The sequence below is a fragment of the Tamandua tetradactyla genome, chromosome 8 (assembly GCF_023851605.1).
Source record: "Tamandua tetradactyla isolate mTamTet1 chromosome 8, mTamTet1.pri, whole genome shotgun sequence".
NCBI lineage: Eukaryota > Metazoa > Chordata > Mammalia > Pilosa > Myrmecophagidae > Tamandua > Tamandua tetradactyla.
The window spans coordinates 35,277,179-35,302,104 of record NC_135334.1 but is presented as its reverse complement, the minus strand read 5'-3'; the positions used below and the strand labels follow the sequence as shown (position 1 = coordinate 35,302,104).

At 36.2% G+C, this 24,926-nt stretch overlaps 1 protein-coding gene across 4 annotated transcripts in view; it reads right to left on the bottom strand.

Annotated features, from left to right (window-relative positions):
* GUCY1A2 (guanylate cyclase 1 soluble subunit alpha 2) overlaps positions 1–24,926 on the bottom strand; it is a 316,485-nt gene that overhangs the window by 24,746 nt on the left and 266,813 nt on the right. For all 4 annotated transcript variants that reach the window (XM_077113085.1, XM_077113087.1, XM_077113086.1 and 1 more), the window contains one exon: positions 5,196–5,350. In XM_077113085.1, coding sequence (XP_076969200.1) covers positions 5,196–5,350 — 155 coding nt within the window. The remainder of the gene's footprint in view (positions 1–5,195; positions 5,351–24,926) is intronic.

Sequence of the window (24,926 nt, the reverse complement as noted above, 5' to 3'; positions counted from 1 at the left end):
AACTGAAGCTGAAAGCAAAGAAACTGGGAGTGTAGGACCAGGAGACTATGGCCATGTGCCTTACGTCTGACAAAGGAACCCCAGAGGCCAGTGGCTTTTCTTCAGTGAAGGTATCCTCCTATTGATGCCTACTTGGCCTTAGAACTGTAAATCTGTAAACTAAAAAACCCCCATTGTAAAAGCCAACCCATTTCTGGTATATTGCATTTCAGCAGCTTTGGCAAACCAAAGCATCGACCAATCATTCCAAGAAGTGTTAACACAAATCCTGCTCAGACTCTTCCAAAGAGAGCACTACCTAACTCATACCATGAGGTCAACATTACCCTAATACTAAAGCCGGATAAAAATACTTCAAGAAAATCCAGAAAATGGATCTGTAATAGTATTAACACATGATCAAGTAGGTTTTATCCCAGATATGTAACAGTGGTTCAACATAATAAAATCAGTTAATGCAATACATCACATCAACAAAATGAAGGGAAAAACTACATGATCATTTCCATTGATGCAGAAAAGAGATTTGATGAAATCCAGCAACATTTCTTGATAAAAACACTTAGAAATAAGGAATAGAAGGAAATTCCTTTGTCATGATAAAGGGCATATATGAACAAAATATGGTATATACATATGATGGAATGTTATTTATCTGTAAAAAGAAATGAAGTCCTGATGGATGTGGCAACATGGATGAACCTTGAGGACATTATGCTGAGGGAAATAAATCAGGCACAAAAGAAGGAATATTGTATGATCTCATTGATAGAGAATTATAATAAGAAAACTGGTAGAAATAGAATCTAGAATATTGGTTACTAGTGGGTAAGGGTAGAGAATGGGGAGCTGATATTTAATTTGTCCAGAATTTCTATTTAGGTTGACTGTAAAGGTTTAGAAATAGACGGTGGTGATGATAGCACATTATTGTGAGTGTAATTAATAGCGCTGAGCTATGTATTTGAATGTAGTTCAAAGGGAAAGTTTTGGGTCATGCGTGTTATTAGAATGATAGAAGATAAACCATGGAACTGTAAAACACAGTGAGCCTTGCAGACAATGGATTGGAGTTAATTGTATATGTTTTTTCATGAATCATAACAAATGTAGACACTATTATAGGATGTTAATGATAGGGTGATATGTGGGAAAAATCATCTACTGCAAACCATGGGCTATAGTTAATAGTACTACTTTAATATTCTTTCATCAGTTCCAACAAAGGTATCGGATTATTGCAAACTGTCAACAATAAGGAGTATATGGAAATGTATTATTTACATGATTTTTCTGTAAACCTTAACTTCTCTAATTAAATAATAATAATTTTAAAAACATGCTAAGTGAAGGAAACCAGACACAAAGTACCACAGATTGTATGATTCCCATTTATATCGATTGTAAATATAAATTAATCTATAGAGACAGAAATAGGTTAGTAGTTATATATGTATCTACAGAAGGATAGAGGGATTGAATAGTGATTGCTAAGGGATATGGGGCTTTTGTTTTTGGAGCAATGAAAATGTTCTAAAATTAATTGTAGGGATGAATGCACAATTTTGTGATTATACGAAAAGCCTTGGTTGTATACTTTGGATGGATTTTATGATATGTGAATATATTTCAATAAAACTGCTTACAAGAAAGTAAAGTATAGGTTACTAGGTGATAAGCAGAGGAGGGAGGAAGGAATTATTGCTTGGTGGGTATAAAGTATTTGTAAATGTTGTAAATTTTTAAATAAAATTTATAAATAGAATATGAAGTTTTGCTTAATAGAAATCCAAGTTAAAGACCATACAGTAAAATACCATTAAGCAAATTTAACACACAAAATAATATTCTACTGCTTATGGATAAATATATAGAAACTTTGTGTATGAAACATTGAAATTAAGCACATCAAATTCATTAGGTTGTTGTCTCAAAGGAAGGGAGGGAAAATTCTAAAAGATATTTTTGACTTATTTTTATTTAAAATATCTGAAGCAGATATAATATTAATCTAGTGGTGGGTTTGAGGGTATCAATCCTTTCAATGTTCTGTATTTTTAAATATTTATGAAAGTGGGTTTTTAAATTAATTATTTGAATATTTCAGATAAATCATGTTTGGGTGGAAAATTTCAGAAAATTATTTCAGTTTACCATATTATCAAAATAATCTCAAAGTTTGTGATATTTGTATAATCTTACAAAAAAGTAATTGTCTACAAATCTCTGAATATTTTAAGCTAACCAGGCAATATTGGACAGTGTACAAGATTTCTTTCAGAAAGTAAACCTGGAGCTTTCAAACTCTCATTAATGTAATATTCAGCTATATTTCACAACTTCTTTGTTCTGGGAGAATGTAATTTTGCCTCCTTAGAGGGAAGTTGCCTAAGAAGTCAATCCTAGTATTTCCCTTTGGGCATGTTGGAAAAGGGGAAGTACACCCTCTGATAGATAGTGGGTTCACAAATCACCTGTAGTATGAAATAGAAGTACATGGCTGAACTTTATACATTGTTGTAAAAGAAACCAGCAGAAAGTACTTAGGCAGAAACAGAGCTAGAATCTGAAAATCCAGTTATATCAAGTTTATATGCCCAAAGTGAAGTTTCTAGAAACTTAGTAGGAGCCATGGTACCTTTAAAAAAAAAAAAAGGCAGTGTAGATTAAAATAGACATCAAAGGTCAACTCCAACCACTCCTCTGAAGACTGGGAATACAAGTTGAAATAGGAAATGGCTTTGACTCTAGGATCTCGTAATCAGCTGTGTTTTTCATCAATGAAATGTGGATAAGAATACCTGCCCACTGTTAAGAGTCTCCCCACCTCCACCTATTCTCCATTCTATAGCCTCGATGATCTTTATGAAGTACAAATCTGATAAAATCACTCTTAGTTTAAAATTCAAATGTCTTTCACTGCTCTTAAAATTAGGTTGAAATCCCTTTACATAACTAACAAGTTCTGCATGGTGTAACTCCAGTTTATCTCTTCAGCCTCATTTCAGTTTGCCTCTCCTCTTGCTTTAATATTCTAACTCAGGGTTGATCTAGACCTCAACATTAGTCTGTTATAATTCATTGTTTACTTGGTATATCTACCATATATTCTGTTGCCTCTTCTATGAGGGCAGAGATCATATCTGCTGTGCATCATTACAAATTTAGTGCTTGCACAGAGCTTGGAATACAGTAGGTGCTCAACAAATATTTGTTGAAAAAAAGAGAATGATTAAGTATCATAGGAAAAGAGTTAGAGGATAAATGTAAAACTATTTTTAAAAAAGTACTAATAGGAATCTCATGGGTTGGGCCAATAAGAGGAAATATCTTTTAAAATCTACCCACATGGCAGCTCAACATGCCCATTCATGGCTCTGTTTGATTTGGGGGAGCAATAATGGAACAAAAGCGTTCCATTGTTGCTGTGGTTGAAATGATTCAATTATTTAGACCTAGTGATTATGAAGGATCATCACAAACACAGTGGGAAAAGGGTTACAAAATCTCCGAGGCAAGTACCACAATACACAGACCTCTGAGGCTTGATATGGTTTCCTTTATTGGCCGCCTATAAGCAGAGCCAGCTACAACTATGGGGAGGTTCAATTTCCAGGAATGAGCTCCTCTGTTTCATTCCTTACATATAATTTAAAAAAAAAAAAACAAGTTTGCACAGCAGATCTAAATCTACACTGAGTCAGACAAACATGGAAAATAGGTATCTGCACCATGAAGGGAAAACTGTAACCACAGTAAGAAGAAATGAGTGATGTGGTTGCTATTCAGAACCTTTTCCTCACTCTGTGATCTAAGTGAAAAGTGTCAGAATCACTGACCTAGAAATATTAAATTTAATGTGTCAATTATTATCATCTGAAAATGTCCAGCATTGTTTTGGGGCAAAATAAGTAATTTATACAAACTCCTCAATATGATAAGTAGTTCTTAAGCAAAAGAGATGAAGCCCTGAGAGTCTATTACAGAGGTTTTCCTTGGCTCCACAAGTCCCTTTGGTTTCTTAAAATTTATAAGAGCATTTTTGTTCAATAATGGTGTAATCAAGGTATTCGCTATTTTTATGAGCTTAGCAGAATATTTCACATATATTTTTTCAACCTCAACTTCAACTTCATTTTATATTTACAGTTTCAATTCCCTTTTCCTACCTGCTCTGTAGGATATGTGAAAGTACTTGTTTTTCATCTATCTATAAGATACCATTCATCTCAATTCTCCCCTCTACAGATCTAGTATGAAAATTTCAAAATATCATTTAATGTATTATTAAAATCAATTTTTGTCATCTTCACATTTGAGTTTTCTGTTTAAGGTTTTTATTTTTAATAGCCATGTCAGTGAAAAATATCCAATGGTCACTATTTCTATTCCATACTTTATCAATTATCATATCTAATTTATCTAAAACATTGCACTGATTAAATAGCTTCAGTACCAATGTCCAGCATGAAGCTAAAGTCTAACAGTCAGAGATTTCCATACTATTCTTTATAATTTAATCTGAAAAGGTTCAATTTATCAGTACATGTATTCATTCATTCAATAAATATTTACAGTGTGCCTGTTATGTGTTAAAATTTTTTCCTAAGTCCTGGGGATATAGTGATGAGCCAAAACAGATATTATTCCTGCCCATATTGTGCTTAATATCTAGTGGGGGAACTTACCAGGCACAAAATAAGGATAAATTCAGGTAGCAAAAATATGTAGAGTTGTCAGATATGACCTTTAAGATAAATAATATTTGAAAGTTTGCTCTGTACTTAGTATATATTTAACTTTAGAGAATCCTTTATATTTATTCAAAAGATTAAAAAACAGATGAACTGCCTTTGCTATCTCCTTTGATTTTTACGACCAATGAGGGCCATTTAGTATAATGCAGAGCCTTAGCATTTCTGTTTCTTTATTTTAGCAGGTACACTTCGAAGGACAGAGGGCATGAGAAATGACAAACCTATACTTACCTCTCAGTCAAGTCAGACTTTCCATGAAGTCTCTCAGGGTGCAAATAAAAGTTTGTGTTGCAATTGCTACCTTTCAAACTGGGTGAATGTAGGCATAATATCCTGAATAATGATAGGATCAAGACAAAGGACAGGGTCTCACAAATGACAGGATATCAGCTCAGGGTAATGCCGGTGACAGGGTGGAGGAGGCCAGAGAACACTTACTGGTAAGTGGTTGGGCTGACATTGATGCGCCGAGGGTGACTTCCTGATTCGAATTTGCTTGCCAGAGTGACATTATTTCCAAACAGGCAATATCGTGGCATTCTCACTCCAACAACTCCAGCCAGCACGGAGCCTGAGTGAATGCCTATCCTCATCTAAAACACAATGAGAAAGGAAAATGATACATTTATGTTTTCATTTGGTATGCAATTGTTTTAATGAGATACTGCTAATTATGTAATCATTTAAAACTATGAACTCCTTAGGTCAGGTACTGAGTCATGGTTGTTTTTGTGAGCCCAATCTCTGTCTCCTAATAGTGTAAATGAACATAAATATTAAGGAGTGAATGAACAAATGAATGAATTATAGGAGTAAAAAAATCTATGCTTAATTTACTTCATAAATCTGGTTATGTTAAAAGGTAAATCAGATTTCCTTTGTTCATGAGACTATGCTCTACTAAACAGAAAATGTATTGGATCCCTCCAGTTATTCTCACAGAAAACCCTATTTTTTCTCTTCAAAGCATTAAACGCAATTATAAATTAAATATTTATATTTTTGTTCATTTTGTTTAGACACTAGGTTTTCCCATGAGAGAGGGATCTGTGTCTACTTCTTTCCTGCTGAATATTCAGCACTTAGTACAGTACCTTGAGCAAAGCAGGCATTCAATGCTAAGTGATGAATGTTGAATAAATTAACCCCATTTCCAAGCCCTGTATTAATATAGAATTAGGCAGAATTTAATTCTTCAGTTAGTTAAGAAGCCTTGGTCAGAACCCCTGAAGGGCAAATTTCAGTGCTGGGTATTTACTCTGAGAATAAATAATAAAGATCAGTCTGGTTCATGCCTTGAAGGCGCCCTCAATGTACAGTCGATAGACATTTTAATGTGCTCAGAGAAATGGAGTTATAGTGACATGGTCCATACCAAAATAACCGATGTTAATGCTGTCTGCCAAGCTGGCAAGGGGGAGGTGGCACGCTTAGTTCTACGGGAATCCAGGAAGGAGAGAGGGAAGAAATCAGAGCCTCTAGACCCCTAGCAGGCTGGCAAAGTATTGCCACGTCATTGTCAGGCTTGTCCGTATGGCTGCTCTGAAAGCAATCCCTTATCATAGGACTGCAGAGTTCTGCATGTATCAACCCATGATAAGACAGGTGAATACTCATGTGGCCTAGGTGCATCTCTTCATGGTCTCTTCACCTTTTAAAAAACTGTCTCTATAATTGATTTAGACATTCACTGTATGAGGAAGAACCATGCTATAGTTGAGGAAAGAAGAAAAATGGAGTATTTGTCCTACCAAATATCAAATCATAGTATAAATGTATCATAATCAATATAAATACATTCAATATTGGTGCATGGGTAGAGAAATAGAGTGATGAATACAACAGATAGCCCGAAAGGCTCCATGCATATATGGGTACTTGATATAGACAGACTTGGCATTGCATATCCTTATTAAAATACTCTGGAATAAATGCCTTAAAATGCTGTGTCAAAAAAATATTTCAAGTGGATTGAAGACCTTAATTTAGAAGGCAAACTTTAAAAATAATTGTTTCAATGAAGGTAAGAGTCAGTCTGCAGTATAAGTAAACCATCAAAAGCTAGACTTAAAGGACATAGTCTTTTGTCTCCTAGTAACAGTTCCCAGATTGTCAGCAAGAGGTACAGATTGTCAGGCAGCCCTGTTCTACTCAGGTGCCCTGGAACCAGGTTCTTTGCATCATGTTCCTCCTTCATGCCTCCATGCAAATTCCTAGTTAGAGAACCTGAAGCTGCATGGAGAGCATCCTCAACGTTCTAGCTCGTGGACTGTGAAAAGACACAAGACCGAAGTTCACAGCAAAGGTCACAACATCGCCACTTATGGTGCCTTTCACTTCTTTGTATACATCCAAGTTTCCATCTGATATCATTTCCCTTAGGCCTGAAGGACTGTATCAGTTCATATTCTCTAGGAGCTCTGGTGATGAATTTTGTCAGCCTTTGTATGCTTGAAAAAGTTTTCCTCTTGCCTCTGTATTTGAAATGTATTTTTTGCTAGACACAGGATTCTAGGTTGACAACTTTCAATACTTTAAAAATGCTCCTCTATTGCCCCCTCAGCTGCATGTTTCTGATGAGAAACATGTTGTCCTCCTTAGCTTTGTCCCTCCATGTGTAATCCATCTCGTTCCTCTGGTTACTTTTTCATTTTATCATTAGCTTTACCGCTAATTTTGAGCAATTTGATTTTTTTCCCTTGGTTGTAGGTATCTGCATGTTTCTTGGGCTTGGGGTTTGTTAAGCATCTTGGATCTGTGGGTTCTTAATTTTCATCAGATTTAGAAATCATTATGGCAATGATTTCTTCAAATATTTTTATTTTCATCCTCACCCCTTGAAGACTCCAATCCCATGTTTATTCGACTGCTTGAAGTTGTTCCACACTCACTGGTGATCTGTTCATTTTTTAAAAAGTATTTTTCCTCTGTTTATTTCAGAAAATTTCTATTGCTGTCTTCAAATTAATCTCTTCCTTTGCAATGTCCAACTGGTTGCTAATCATATACAATATATTTCTCATCTTATATATTATAATTTATCTTTCTAGAAATTCAGTTTGTTTTGTTTGTTCATTTGTTTAAAGCTCTTAACATATTCTGCATGTCCCAAAAGTTAAGTTGAGACCTGGAAGATAAAAATACAAATGTTCTGTCTGATAACTGTAATCTCTGTTTCAGTTTGTTTTGACTTATTTTTCTCTTCATTACGGGTCACATTTTTCAACTTCTTTGCATGCCTAGTAAATTTTGATTGGATGTCAGATACTATAAATTTTTTCCTTGTTGAGTACTAGAGATTTTTATATTCCTATAAATTTTTACCTTTGTTCTGGGATGTAGTTAAGTTGCCTGGAAACAGTTTGACCTGTTCAAGTCTTGTTTTTAAGATGTGTTAGGGAGGTCTGGATCAGTATTTGGTGTATGGCTAATTATTCTCCACTACTGAGCAAAACCCCTCTGAGTGCTCTACCCAATGCCCATGATTTATGAGGTTTTCCAGTCTGCCTGGTGGGAACAGTGTTTTTTCCAAGTCATGTGTGAGTACAGGGTACTTCTCCCTCTAATCCCTTTGGATGAAGGGGTTTTCCACCAGGGTTCAGATGGTTTCCTCACATAATGAAGAAGACCCCTGGAAGATCTCAGGTGTTCCCTGTGTATCTCTCTCCTCTCCAGTACACTGTCTTGGGACCATGAAGCCCTTTGGTTTTCTCAGACTCTCAGTTCTATCTACACAACTCGGGGAGTTTGCTGAGTGCTTCCTAGATTCTTCTTCATGGCACTGCAATGAGGAAATCTCTTAAAATAGTAAGGTATTTACTATACAATAAAATAGTAAGGTAGGCCAATTGTAGGGCTCATTTGTAGTTTTTTTCCCCCCGTTACTCATAGAGCACTGACTTCCACTGCCTCATGTTTATTGTCATGACAATGTTCTTTCATATGTTTTGCCCAGACTTTTAGTTATTTTAGGTGGGGGTATAAAGAACTGAGGTTCACTTTTTCAAGAAAGGAAACCATCTGAAAAATTGAGAACTGTTTCTAGTGAGAGATACTCTACTTAGATTTTATTAAAAGTTGGTAAAAAGGAATATTCCTTTTAAACAAGATAAGTGTGAAGATTTCTCTAAAATTAGCAAAACATTCTGTATTGTTATGCTCCTTTGAGTTTCTGTTGACTTTCAGAAAACCTATAATATATCAGATTACCTTGTGCAATATAAGTTTGCCTGAAAAACACCCAAACTTTAGATATTAAGACTTTGTGAGTACTTGTGATGATCATCGTGATGTTTTAAACAGGAGAACAGAAGGAGTGAATATCACATTGATGGATTTCACAGCCTCCTTATTCTGTGCTTTCTGTTTGAGAATATATCGTCCTGTGCCTCCTTTCAAGAGACCTGAGGTTTCTTTTCTCTTAATCCAATTTTCAGAATTTGAATCATTTTGGCATGAAAAATACTGAAAATAAAAATCCCGATATCTTTTTGGTGGGGTGTGGAGGCGGGGAGGAAGGAGTAACCACTTAAAAAAAAAAAACTTTATCTCCTAAGAAAGTCATCTAAAAGATGCATACCAGACATGGCAACCATAAAAAAAAAAGCACAGATACACTGTCCTGTCTATAATGAAATAGGACTCAGAGAATTACTGGATCTGGGAAATAAGGAGTTATTACTGAGAATTTACAAGCTGAATCATCAGACTCAAATGTCTTTTGCATTTCTATTGAAAATTATTGAGATTTCCCAGGAAAATCATTGCCTATATATGGAAGTTACTGTCTCATTTAGATTATGCCAAGAGCATCTATCATTTAGACAAAATAAAAATAGAGGGGTAAATTTAATTATCAGTGAGGAATTTTTTTTCATTTTGGTAAGATCTGGCCCTATCTAACTGGATTAACCAAGCAGTAACATTTCCATCTGCCTGGCAGGTATGCATTAGTTGAAAAGTTGGGTTTTAGTTGAAACCCAAACCAGTGGGTCTCAACTGAGGCAATTTTACTCCTTGGGGACATTTGGCAGTATCTTGGAAACATTTTTGGTTGTCATGACTAGAAGCGGTTCTTTGAACAGGCATCTAGAGGGTGGAGATAGAGAGGCACAGGACAGAGCCCCCCAACAAAAATTATCCAGCCCCAAATGTCAATAGTGCTGGTGTTGAGAATTGCTGCTCTTTGAACACTTAGTAAACCCAGCATGAATTAAAACAGAAATGTTAAAACCTTTGATGAACAAAGTGATTTCTAGACTTCTCTCTTTTTGAGAGGTAATTCATGAAAAACATTGACCTAGGGATTTATTGAAAAATACAATACATGATATATCCTGAGGTTAAGATATCTATAACCCAATCTCCTATATTTTAAGTGACATAAAATGAAAATACATAACTCTTGGACACATCATGATCCCCAATTTTCAAAGGATTCAATTATGTTCAAGATATTCTACTTATTACTTAATGGAGTTATGCAAAAAAGTACATTAAAAAAAATAACCCCTCATATCACTCTTAAAAATAGAATACTTTTATAGTTCTATTTTATCTAGATAAATGCTCTCTGGTTTAATAAAGAAGGAATGGTAGAGTTGGGAAGGGAACACAGATCCATCAGTCCAACTCCCTTACTTCACAAATAAAGAAACTTGAAATCCAGAGGAGCACAATGAAAACAAAATTTGGGTTAGGGTAAGTTTTCGACCTTAGGTCACTGGGTCTGGGGTTCAGTGAGCCATAAAAAGTAGTCAAATCAAAATGATTTCTCAAGCTGTTTCTCCAAAGCCCATCACACTAAGTCAGATAACAAAAAGTCATACTTAACCAGATTAGTCTCCTCTGTGTACATAGAAAGACTAGTATTTTTCAGTGGAAATTCAGAAAAAAGTTATGTGTTAATTAAATTCAATGCATTCTGGGCGGGCCATGGTGGCTCAGCAGGCAAGAATGCTTGCCTGCTATGCCAGAGGACCCTGGTTCGATTCCTGGTGCCTGCCCATGTAAAAATAAATAAATAAATTCAATGCATTCTGTGGCATATTTCTCAGGGACTGGAGCCTAGCCATGCTTAAAATTTTTAATCCTTCTCTCCCTCTCTACATTCACTCTCTGCCCTCTGTACCTGTAACCCCCCTCTCTGTTCCCCCCTTCCCCCTCTTGTTGTAGACGGCCCATTTCCGTAGCTCACCACTAAACCGCAAACCTTCCTGTTATTCTCTTCACTCCTCTATACCTAACCTAAGCCCTCAGCCTAGCAACTGCCTCCTGCCTTGTGTGATTGGCTGTCTCCCCCTGACGTGTGCGCCCAAGACTCCACCCCTCCCCGAGAGTACTTAAGCCCCACGCTTACCCCGCTCTGGGTCGTCCGAGCCCCGGGGTCTTCGGACCCCAGACGTCTCACTCCTCGGGTTCCCGGGTGGCCCATCCCGGAGTGTAACAATAAAAGCTTAAAACCCGAATCTGGCCTCAGTGAAGACTTCTCGTGACCGCCGGCTGGGGAAAGCGCCGGCTCCAGCTTACCCAGGTTAATTCCCGCGAGCTCGCCCCAAACCCACCCAGTGTACCGGTCGCGCGGCCCGGCTGAAGCTATCAGCGGCAGCATTCTATTCCTTTTCCATCTTATCACCCATGCTTCTCCACACTAAATCTTCCCCGACTTTTCTACCCACTACCTGCCCCCAAAATGCCTGATGCACATTTCATCCTTGCCTCAAAACCTTATACTCATGTTGATTGCCTCACCTGAAGTACCATCCAACATTAATCACAGACTCTCTGTTAAGTGCTCAGGCTATAAAGGTGAACAGAAGATGTATGTTGTTTGTCTGCCTAGACTGACCATTGGATGTAAAAGATAGATCTGCTAAGTGAAACTGCTATGCAAATGCTAAAAAGTCCAAGTGTAAAAGATGGCAGAAGACAAGTAACCGGGTAGGGAGTGGGGTACAGGGTGTGTGGAAGGGCTGACCTGATATGAGGGATCAGTGAAGTCTCTGTGTAAAAAGTTCCCTTTGACCTCAGTGCGGAAGGACAAATGGTTTTAGCTATGTGGGAGGCTTGGCAGGGCTTTAGTAGCGGAGGTGGAGGGTGGGAAATAATATGCCAAGATCCTAAAGCCGAAAGACTGGGTGTCTTTGAGATATAAAAGAAGGCAAGTCCATGTGGCTGTTGCTTTAAAAATAAGTAAGAGGCAAGACATGAGGCTGACGGGGTATGCATGAAAGATCATGTAGAACAAGATTTCTTAACCTTGGCACCACTGACAATTTGGGCTGGAGAATTTTTTTCTATGGGCAGCTAAATGGTGCACTGTAAGATGTTTAGCATCCTGGTCTCTGCCCACCAGATGCCAGTAGCAACTTCCTCCCCCAATCGCAACAACGAAAAGTGCTTCCAACACCGTCAAAAGTCCCCTAAGGAACAAAATCATCCCCAATTTGAGACTCACTGACACAGAACATTATAGGTCACGTTTAAGATTGTGGGCATGAACTTCAATGTATTGGTCATTTATTTTGTTCTGATCTTTGCAAGTATCATCTGGTTCAGAAAAAAGTGCAATTTATGAGAACCTTAGGAAAAATAGAGCTAGAACTTGGGTCTTGAATGTTAACATAGAGAGAAGAGGGACAAATTTAAGACCTATCTAAGAGATAGGATAGATATGTAAATCCTATACATCTTCTGAAGATCTGTTCAGACCCATATTTTCCATTAAAAAATGGAACAGCTCTGACTCTTTCCAGCACAAAACAAAACACTCTGCTCTAGTATAATGCAGTGGCTAAGCACACAAACTCTGGTACCTGACTGCTTGGGTTCATTTTAACTGGGTGACCTTGGGCATATTTCCTATGACCCAGTCCCCCTTTTTCTTAGGGTTGTTATACATATTCAATGTATTAAATGGATAACAAATGAATTAATTTTAATATTTAGAAGTATCTGGCATATAGTAAGCACCATATAACATTATTATTCTGGCCTGAATCACTGATTGTGCATTAATTTGTTTACCTGGCATTTAGTTATATCCATATTATATTTCGTAATGTTATATTCCCATTGCACAGTTGGAGAGAGAGAGTATGTCTTGGGAGTCTGCTGCAGAGATGAAACAGTATATACTTTACATTCGGTCCTGGTACTATCTATTTAATGTTGGTAGACACTTTTGAGCCAACAGTACTCTGATTTTCCTTTATGCGATTCACTTTCCCCTGCTTCCAGTCCTGCATTTCTATGGAACTGACTCCACTTCCAGGTAGGTAGGCCCTAAGAGGCAAGGATATGACAGTTGCCCACAGTTCATTTAAGAAAGGGCAGGTGATTCAATTTAAGCCAATGAGAGACTAAATCTCAGGACTTGTGTGAAAGCTACAAGAGTGAAGACTAGACCCTGTGTGGAAGGTATACATCTGTGAAGACTGAAAATGCTACAGCGATTTCCATGCTGTCCTGGGGGAGCCTGGAGCTGTAGAGGGCCACCTTGTAGAGTCTGAAGATGAAGCTGCATTCATGGTGACATCAATTTTGCAAATATATCTAGCCTCATCTGAAGCTAGCCCTACTTTGGACTTTCCAGTTTGATTGTTGATGACGGCATGTGCATTCTGTCACTGGCGACAGAAAGACTCTGAAGTGATACGCTACCCATGGGACTTTTGCCAAGGTGACTAATCTCTCTGAGGTTTTTCAATTGTAAAATAACGATAATCCCCTCTTGGAAGGGTTATTATCAGAATCACATGAGATAAACCACAGGCCCATAGTACAGACTCAAAGGAATATTTACTCCCTTCCCACAATGCATGGTGCCCTTTGTATTGCTTGCGGTGCCAAGGACAATGCCATTCTCCCATTTATGATTTAGTAAAAATAGAATTACTGACTCTGGAAAGGTTGAGTCAAACTGAAACCATGATTAATATTAGGGACTAGTAAATTAATAAACAAGTACGAATTTTTGTTGACAGTCCCATTTGAGCAAGATAAATTGCCAAATTAAAATAGAAGGTTCTCTTTTCAATTTATCAAAAAGCATCTGGTAGAAAAAGCCAGTTAGCACTTTACTCACATTTGAATTTTAAGTATTGTTTACGTATTGATTTTTGTAATCAAAATTTTAAACTTTTGAAAAGCTTTTAACTGATTTAATTGAAAGGAGATTAAAAGCATTATTCACATTGTCTGGAAAGAGAAGAAAATAAACATGACCATTTTGTCAGTATTAGTTAATATGCGTTATAAAGTTCTCATAAAATATTCCTTTTATCAATAAAGGAATTTTTATTCATTTTATTTTCTCACATTGTTTTGTTCTTTTATTATTATTAATATGTTCCTAACAAGAAACCTGTGTTGATGTTTCAAATTCTAATTTCAATAGCTCAAGATTTTTAGGAAGCAGGCAGTTAACTCACCTATTATACGTGGCTTTCACGATTTTCTTTGTTTCACAGATGTGCAAGGAAACAGAAGAAAGATCTCTGTGGATGTGTGGCTTTTCCCTTTTATCAGGGGACTCAGCCCCTAGTCTGGTGTCAAAATGTCACATTCTCAAGTAATATGCTTGAACAAACAGCACTTGGGGCAAGGTATCTTGCTGTGTTTATTTGGGAGGTTAAAGAAGTACCATTCAGAGATAAATTTTACTAACGGGAAGTATTTGTAACTTATAGCTTTTGTTACTCACATGGTAACATAAAATTTCAGAAATACAAATAAGAAATACAGTAGCTCTGTAAAATAAAACATGGTGAAATTTTAAATAACCGGCACTGTGGAGTTGGGGGAGAAAGTGAGTCTGTAACCTTGTTTATGTTTTTGATGGTGAAGTCTAGAAACCTACAAAAGACTGATGAGTGGGCACTGCAGAAAACATCAGGGGTGTGGGAGACTGCAAATCGGATGGAGCCACATTGTCCAGCCTCACCACCGCCTTCCTACCGGGCCCCTGATACCGGGCACAGGATTATTTAAGTGCATGTTTATATTTAATGCAAGGTTTAAATTTGATCCAACTTCAGAAGCATTATTATTTAGGTCTACAAGCTCAATCTGACATTTTACCTTAGTGCAGAAAATAATACCTAAAAACTTTATTTGCAGAATAAGGAATTGATTTTAAAGCAGTTGAGATGCTTGGGTTAAATACATTTGTATTTAAAAACAGCCAGCATGTAACTTGCAGTGAAAAAAATATTTTGTGCTAGAAACATGGGCAGTTTATATATCATTTAATGACATAGTGCCACGCTTTAAACACATATGAACATTCCTATAATAAGGAACAGTGTTAAAAAAATGATAAAGATATTTAAGGAATTTAAGAAAACTAGTGACTCTATTATTAACATTTGGTTTTCATTCTAATCTGTAGAGTAAAAAAACTATGAAACCGTTTTGTAACATCCAATCTCTGGCTATCTAATCAATGATGCTAATGGACACATGTTCTACTAATCACATTTATAAAAATTAATAAATCACTGTGATAGTTTTCATAGTCTATTAAATACATCTTTATTGTTTGATTGCCCAGATGAAATCTATCACTTACTAAGATCATAAAGGTACTCCTTATTAATAGCTTCATTTTAAGAGACAAAATCAGTTCATTGCTAAAACTTCAAAGCCTTTAGAAGTTTCTATTTTGAGATTACCCTTGGAAATATTTTCACTGACTTACTGATTCTCTTTCTTAACTGAGTAAAATCATTTTCTATCAAGCTGCAGCTCAGATAATCTGGAAAAAAATTTATAGTAGCAGAAATTTTATAGCAGCGTGGCTCAAAATGATAATTTAAAAATCTTAAATATGTAGAAATGGAATCTTTTGTAAAGGAATTTTGGAAAGAATATTAATAATATGAAGCATGCATGTCTCAATTTGTGAATGTGTCTAAATTATTTACCAAAAAGTAAAAACAGACACACACACACAAACACATAAACAAATCTAATTCTTGAGACTGAGAATCAAAACACAAACGTAATAACTTTCCTTTTAGTAAAAGTATCCCTAAGTTTAAGGGCCATTAACAGTTACCTGGGAGATGCACAGTTATGAAGAACACACATATTTACAAATTATCAATACTGTAGGAACCAAATAGCTCTCTACTCTTTATCCAGAAAAATTCTGAAAATTCCTTCACATGCATCTACACACACACACATATATCCTCTTCAATGTTGACATGAAAATACATCATTCTATTCTGCTCCCAGCAAAAAAATTACCAACCCAATATTATTCTGTATCTCCTGTAGACTTAAAAATTCAAGCAAAGATATATGTTTAATTAAACTATAAGTAAATATGGTAAAACTGTGAATGCTCTTCAGACTTAATTCACTTCAGTTGGTCTGAGATAGGAGTTTCCTAGAAATTCAGAACCTCTATTTTTGGGTGGGCAGCAACCCAGCCTCATTTGTTAGCTTTTTATACAGTCTCCTATGTCTGGAGGCAAGGTCACTGCATAGCTGTTCCCCATTAGAAGATCCCCAGCTGGGATGGAGGACATTTTAGGCTAAAGGATTCTGAAAGGGGTATTGTCTCTTTGTGAGTTGTTAAATGCTTTGGAATCTGACCCATCACTTACTAGCTGTGTAATTTGTTTGTCCTATGTAATTAGGTGGCTTTTTAATTTGTTAAAGCTGCTGGAATACAATATTTCAGAAATGGAATGGCTTTTAAAAAGGGAATTTATTACACTGCAAGTTTATGGTTCTAAGGCCATTAAAATGCCCAAACTAGGGCATCCAAGGAAAGATACCTTGGTTCAAGAAGGCCGATGGGTCCAGAACACCTCTACCAGCTGGAAAGACTTATGGCTGGCATTTGCTGGTCCCTTGGCTCCTGGTTTCAAATAGCTTCCCCGAGGGCATCTTCCTTCTGCATCTCCAAATGTCAGTTTGTGTCAGCTCTGAAGCTTTTTCCAAAATGGCTTCCTCTTAAAGGACTCCAGTAAGTGACCCATCTTGAATGGGTGGAGAAACATCTCCATGGAAACAACTTAATCAAAGAGATCCCACCCAGCAATATTGAAACAGGATTAAAGAACATGGCTTTTCTGGAGTACACAATAGTTTCAAACCAGCACAGGTAGGAAAATTACTTCTCTAAAACTCATCCTATCATCTATAACTTGGAAATAATGTATACAAGCTTAGATTGGTACATAACATGTTCAAGATGGAATTATACCCTGCACAAAGACACACGTTCAAGTCCTAACCTCTGGTCCTGCAGGAATAAACTCATTTATAAATGTAATTTTTGAGGATTCTATTGTCACAGTCCAATTGAAGGAGGAAGAGCCTTAACTCAACATGACTGGAGTCCTCATAAGCAAAGCAAACTTGGTCATGGAAGCAGAAGCCACAGCAGGGGAGAGAAAAAGACAGAAAGTCATGTCATAGAGGCAGCAATTGATTACCAGCAAGCCACCACCAGAATATTACAAACTTCAGAAAAGGCATGGCTTGCTGATACCTTGATTTTTGGCCTTTCAGCCTCCAAACAGTGAGTCATCAATTCCTTCTGCTTAAGCCAACCAATGTATGGTATTTATCATAGCAGTCCTGGCGAATAAGACAAAGAACAGTCACTCATATCCAATATGAAACAGCATTACTGTTAACTTTTACTGAGAAAATAGTGATCAATTTTATTTCCCTTCTCTTGGTATAAGGATTGAAAAACTTGGTGGTTTGCCCACTTTATTCTGTGGAAACACAAATAACAAATTTGGCTTGCTAAAGGACTTAGAGCCAGTGAGTTTTAGAGGCCAAATGGAACTTAAATTTTAAGGCTTCCACTGAAATGGTCTTTATATCATAACATCTCCGCAGTTCTCCTTCATATGTCCTTTTAATCATTATTAGAGACAATAAAATGCATAATGAGCATTTATGTTCATACAAATAGCCACTATCAAAGGAACAGAACAAGGGATACTTTTCTGAAAGGTTATTTTTTTTTAATTTGAAAAAAAAAACTGAATGCCCCAATAAAATTCAAAAACAAAAAGTATTAAATGTAAATCAGGGCATGCCAGGGTAGTTCAGTGGTAGAATTCTCACCTGCCATGCAGGAGATCCAGATTAGATTCCCAGTCCATGTACTTTCCAAAAAACAAAGAAGCAAAACAAGCAAAAATTCAACAAATGGTGCTGCAATAATGGGATACTCACATGGAAAAGAATGCAACGGGACCCTGCCATACAGTATACAAATAAATAAATACATAAATAAGCAAATAAAAATAAATGTAAATCAAATTATCAAAAAAAGAGAACCCAAAAAGACATGACTACTGAATGCAATGTGGTATCCTGGATGGGGGTCTTAGAACAGAGAAAGAACCTTAAAGAAAAACTGAGGGAATCTGATTGAAGTTTAGACTTTAATTAATAATGTTCAGCATTGCTTCATTAATTCTGACAAATGTACCATACTAGTGTAAGATGCTAATGATAGGGGAAACATGGTGTAGCATATCTGGGAACTCTCTGAACTGTCTCTGCAATTAGTCCTAAAGTCTAAACTGTTCTAAAATAAAAAGTTTATTTTAAAAGGTAAATGATATGGCCTTCTACCATCAACAAAAAAGGACAAATCTACAAAATGTTTTAAAACAGCTAACTAAGGGAATTGTTATATAAAAGTATTTTATATGATAATGTATTAAAATAATTTACAAATTTTGGAAACAAATGAATCAATCAACCAACAACCAACTTACCAATCAAATGGCAACTGTAAAACTAATTTCTTTGGTATATACGCTAATATCCTCAGTTATATACAGTATAACTGTCTTTTACCAATACTTACTCCACTTGGGCATTAGATGGTGCTCATGCTCATTTTAACAAGCAAGTTGGCTCTTTCATGTCAGCGACAGAGCTCTCAACCAGAGATTGTGTTTGGAAGAAATGACCCAAAAGTAACTTTAGGGGTAAATTGTGAAAACAATATAAACCCCACAATATGGCTAAAACACCTTGTGTTGGGTGATAAAATTCAAGCCAACAAAACTGGAAATCAAGAAATTGTTAGATGGGATTCATCAATCCCAAGGAGTCTGCTGGTAGATTTCAGGGCATCCACTGACTCCTTGATGCTGTGTGCATTAATGTACATATACTGCCTCCATAGTGTTTAGAAGCTTTCCAAAGATTCCAGAGACACCACATTTTGCGATTTGTTACTTTAAAATCCCTTCCAACTCCAAATTATTTCTGTGTCCTCAATTCCTAGCACTGAATATTACATTTCGTAGACAGTATTTACAAAGTGTTTGCTGAATGAAGGGATAAATAAGTTGATGAATGGAAGAACGAATGAATGGTAATTCTATGCTAAGTACAAATGCTACTCTCCTATATCTGAATACCTGCAGCACATTATTTTTACTTCTCAAGGCACTGAATATCATTCATCTCTGCATCCCTCATCAATATTTGAAAACTATGAATGGAAAGCATCTTTTAAATAAGGAATTTTGACTCACCCTCTTATACATGGTCCTACTTCTGCTTGTCACATTCATCCAAGAATTGAGAAAATAACTCATTCCAAACCTTACAAAATTGTATCTTTAGATCTTGTCAAACCATTCTGGCTAAAATTTAGGAGAAAGTAGCTAATTGCTACAAAAAGGGAAAAAAGCCTTGTAAATGGGGCTAAAATCACTTCTGAAAACTAATTTATTTTAGTGCTGCTTCCATCTAGCTATGAAGTTTGTTTTTTTTTAAATTTTGATGGTACCTTCTAGCACAAAAAAGAAGGAATAATAGAGATTCTAGGGAATCAATGAGTCTATAGACTAGAATAAGTCATTGGATTTACTTAGGGGGTCTGCTTTTAACCTGTGCTTTTAGAAAAATCTCTGAAGCTTGAAATGGAAGACTTTATAGTACTTATTTGTGATTAGTTTGTGGAACCCATCTGTACTAGTTTTAAACTGTTGTATATTCCACAAAAGCTCTGTCCTTTAATCCTGATTCAATATTGTTTAGGGTAGAACCTTTGCTTAGATTGTCTCCAAGGAGATTGGCCCATTAACTGTGGATGTGACCTTTTGATTTATTTCCATGGTGATATGGCGATTGTTGTTCTGGCTTTTGATTAGAAGACATGTGACTCTATCCATTCAAGACAGACCTTGATTAGTTTCCTGGAGTACTTTAAAAGGGGAACAATTTTGGAGAAAGATCAGAGCCAACATGAGACCTAGAAGCTTAGAGAATAGTTGCTTCAGAGCCGAAAGAGATGCAGACATTTGGAGATGCTTGGAGTATCAACAGAGAGAGCAGATGCCTAGAAATGGATGTTTGGAGATGCAGAGCCCAGCAGACATTGCCATGTGCCTTCCCATGAAATGCCAAGTAAGCCAGAACCCACAGTTGTATGTTGGAGGAGCTAAGTGAAGGCCCTCAGATGCTCAGAGAGGAAACCACTGGCATCAGAAGCTGGAAGCTGTTTGAACTCAGAAGCCAAAGGACCAGCAGATGCCAGCCACATGCCTTCCCAACTGACAGAGGTATTGTAATTCTCAGCCTTTCTTGAGTCAAGGTATCTCTCTCTGGATGCCTTGGTTTGGACATTTTTATGGCTTGAGAACTGTAAACTTGTAACTTAATAAGTTCTCATTTTAAAAGTGATTCCATATCTGGTATATTGTATTCTGGCAATATTAGCAAATCAAAATACCTTCTAAGCAGTAAAACAGAAAAATAGTGGGAAACCTTCTTCTTTAAAAAGGAGACAAGCTAAATGAAGAACCTATACAAAGTAGTCATCAGAGACTACCATTCTCTGTGTCTGCAATGCACACCATAATGATTTGAAGGAATCCCTTTGCACAGAGAATCCCTCACACACTAACCCAGTTAGCGGTTTGAAATTTTGTTCAAGTGAGTCTATTCAATTTCATCCTTTAGTTTCAGAGTACACTTCTTAATCGTGGAACATAATCCTTACTCCTACAACACGGCCTTTCTGGGTTTTCATTTTGAATTCCAAGATTTCACCAAATGCCTCTAAACGTACAGGATTTCAAATCCAAACTCTGCCTCCTTTGCAGTGGACAGCAACTCCAACCCTACTCAGCTCTGTCAGCTTTGCATCTCTCATGTTCTACTGGGTTTCCTGGAATCCTTTACTGCATGTACAGTTTAGGGGTCAATCCAAGATTCACAGGACATTAATATATAGATTTGAGGCTTCTCCATCTTTGGCTTCCTAATTTCTGATATTTTTTCCCCTTCAATTTCCAGCTGTTCTTGCCCACCCCATACTCTATCCTTCAGTACCTTAAGATTCCTGCCAGGCCATGGTTTATGGACCGGTGGCATACACTCAGAGGAAAAGCCAAATAAAAGTAGCTCAAGTTTCTGCCTGCTTTTAGTCCCTCTCCAGTGCTTTTAGAGAACAGATTTTTTTTTTAAATGTATATTTTGCTCACAGTTTATTGTTGCCATCTTTGGGAGAGTTTATTCCACAGTGGGGGTGTGGAGATAGAGCAGAAAGAGGGTTATTCTCATATAAGATATTGCTATTACTGGAACTCCTATGGATACTTTTATATAACTTATCTATCTATGCATTGTCTTTTTCTTCAACCTTGTTTAGTTAAAACATAATTTACTGAATATTTAGTAGAAGAGTGGAGGAGGAAGTTTATAATAAAAAGCATTCACCAATTCGTTAAAAATAAATAAGTACACATCTCATCTGGCAAGTTTGTACTGCAGCCTTACATCTCTGATCTCCTTACTCTCTGTCCGATTCAGGTGGTTAACCTTTCTTCCTGTTTCCCTAGTGCCTCCCCAACTTCCTTCCTTTACCACTCTTTTCAAATATTCCCCTTTACTTATTAGGACAATTTATCTCAGCTTCCAACTCCAAGCATAGACTTCTTCACCCACGATTGTAGGGCAGCACAGGAGAGAAGTACCACTTGCTATCTCTGTGCATTTCTCCATTATCATAGTCATTCACAGCTTTGTTCTGGGTGTTCCAGATAGAAAGCTCTTAGCTTAATGATTGATACATACTTTTAATTAGTATTAGTTCTTTCAAGAATATCAAATATCCTTTTTTAAGGATGAACCTCAATTAGTATTCAGAAACCAAAAATTCCTTCAGTTACTGGGAGGTCCTCTCTTCTTATAAATCATAATTTTTTTTTCCAATCACAATGTAAAATGCAACTTCCAAATTATAATTTAAAATAACGAGCCTATTATATATGTTGAAGAAGGATCAATGGTAGGTAGAAATTTACCTTTTAGGTTTAACCTATGTATTTAACCTCTGTATTTCTGATTTACTCCAGTGTTGTAATATATCTCTGTCCATGCCCCTCATATTTGTCACCTCAGCCATTATTACAAATGGTCACCTATTAAATGCCTTTGGTACGTCATTCTTCAACTGAACTTTGCCTACACCCTCAAGCTCAGATGCCACATTCTCTGTAACTTCCTCATATGAAATATTCCCATGCACAAAAATTTGTGTCTTTAAAGAGGACAGCATTCTTCCTACTCTAGACTTCTACTTTTAAATCATTACTATTGTCAGGTTATATCTAGAAATCAAACTGCAATAAACAGTACAACAGCAAGAGTAAAAAAAAGAAAAACTGAGAAATATGCTTTTTGGCCCGTATATATATATAATCTGATACTGTCTCCACTTTCTCTGACCCATATACCAAAGAAGTACTGTTTTATTAATTTGTTAGAAAAGGAATAAATTTACCATATGTGTATCAACTTATTCAACAACAAAAGCAATGCTTGCCCTAACCGGTTTGACGTGACTTTAAAATTTGACCAAGAAGCTTATTTTCAAATGTTCTAATACTTTAGAAATTAAGTAACCACAACGAAGAAAAATCAAAACTTACGATTTGACATATCCTGATTTTGAATTTCATTTGAGTGCTCATCTCATCCATTGATACCTATTCATCTATTGGTTAATTGATCACTAAATCAGTGATTGAAACAAGTATGTAATGATTGTGTACTTTAAAATATACTATAGTAATTCCTATCAAACACCTTCCCAACTCATTTACTATATTCAATATTGAATTAGAAAATATAACATAGATCTAAAAATGGTTTGTCCAAATTGGAAGATAAAAAACTTTGGAAAAGATGGAAAGCTAAATGCACATTATCTGGATTTTAAGATCCCCATCATCTTTGTTCCTACTACAAACGTGGCATGGGTTTTTAAGGTCCCATCCAGTAAATCATATAAAAAGGTGAAAATGAGTTAATAATGACTATAAAGAGTATGAAGAAAGAGTTTTGAGGATGAGAGTATGGTCTGCCCTACTAATAAAATGTGACCAATTGTATTCCAGGGATAACATTGATCTTAAATTCTCCCAAAGGAAAAGCAAATCTTCCTACTCTTAAGGGAGCCCAAATGCTTTCAATTTTGAATACAAAGACTGAAACCTGACCTCAAGGCAGAGCCTCTGGAGACATAACTTTCTCATCTCTCTCTGTTAGGGTGTCAGAATAGCAAGAGGAGTGTGATAAGCCATATCTATTGAGTAAGGAGCTGCACTTAGTAACACAAGCACAGTGCGGAATAAACAGAAGGAGTACAGCCCAGATTCATTTTGTAATCCTGAATTGAATCTGGCTTCAATGTTTATTTACATTTTACCTAACTGATAAATTGTGTTTACGTATTGGAAAACGTTGATAATGATAGTATCTAACTTATCAGAATTTTGTGAGAATTTATTGTTAATATATATATATATATAAAGTAAGTAGAATAGTGACTGACATGGTTAAATAGTCAACCAGTGATAGCTTTTATTATTGTTTTTATTATTAATAAATACATCAAATAGCATTTTGAGTATTGACTATGCACCAGCTAAGATGTACTAAGCCATAAGAATACAACAATAAATAAATTAATCCTTGACATACAGTGGCTTGCAATTGAGAAGATGACAGAATGCTATTGAGAACATAAAAGGGACACCAAACGCAGACTAAAGGAATCTTGGAAAGCTGAGAAAAAAATGACAACCAACCTGAACCTGAAAGAATGAGTGGGTATTATCCTGTTGAAGAGTGGTGCGGTGGTATGAGGAGAAGCCCCATGGAAAGATAAAATATTTTACTTTCAATAATGTATGTAATTCACAGGGCTAAAACATATGGGACAAAGAGATAAGTCAGGGCAGGTAGGGGCCAACCATGGAATTCAAACATTATAGGGACTTTTGATGTGATTTTGAAAGATACCAGGAATATGAGATTCTTTGTATTGTTCACTGTGATAACCCTGCTGCTTTTCCCAGTTCTTGGCTTATGTATAGATATTCCATAAATCTACAGGTATAGGGTAAACAAGAAAATTTTATGTACTACAGTGGCAAATTATATCTGTGTTTTAGACTATCAGTATAGTTTGCAGGAGGGCAAATGACATTAGGTTTGGGATTTGGCAAGACAGACTAGAGGATAAAATATGTTTTTAGTGAAATATGAGTGGTAATGGTGATGAAAAGGAAACTTATTAGAGTTATATAGGAGGCAGTTTGATAGGATTTAGTGACTAATAGGATATAAAGGATAAATTTAAAAGAATTATAAAGGAGGATGACCAAATCTCTGATTTAGTTTGTTGAATATCATGGACTGAAATAAGGGCCACAATGGAAAAATCAAGTTAATTTTTGGATGGGGAGAAGGTATTGGGAAATTGTGAGTTAATTTTGAATAGTTTAAGATTCAGGCACTTCTGTGACATTTATTGAAATGCTCAAAACACAACTGAAGTTCAGTAGAGAGATCTGGGCTAGAGACATTAAACTGAGAGATACCAGACTTGAAGTGTTTTAGAAGAACTGAAGTGGAAACATTTACCAAAAAGCGTACAGTCTGAAATTTAAAAAAAGAGCTGAGTAAAGAATTTTGGAGAACACTAATATTTTAAAAACCCTTAATCACAGTAGTACTGAAGATCTGAAACCAAGTCAAGAATCTGAAATTTTAGAGCATGTGGGTGTTATAGGTCAGAGAAAAATTAGAGGAACATGCCCAGGAAATGAGAGATGCATGAGAAGTCATAAACTATGAGGCAATGCAAGCAAGGAGACC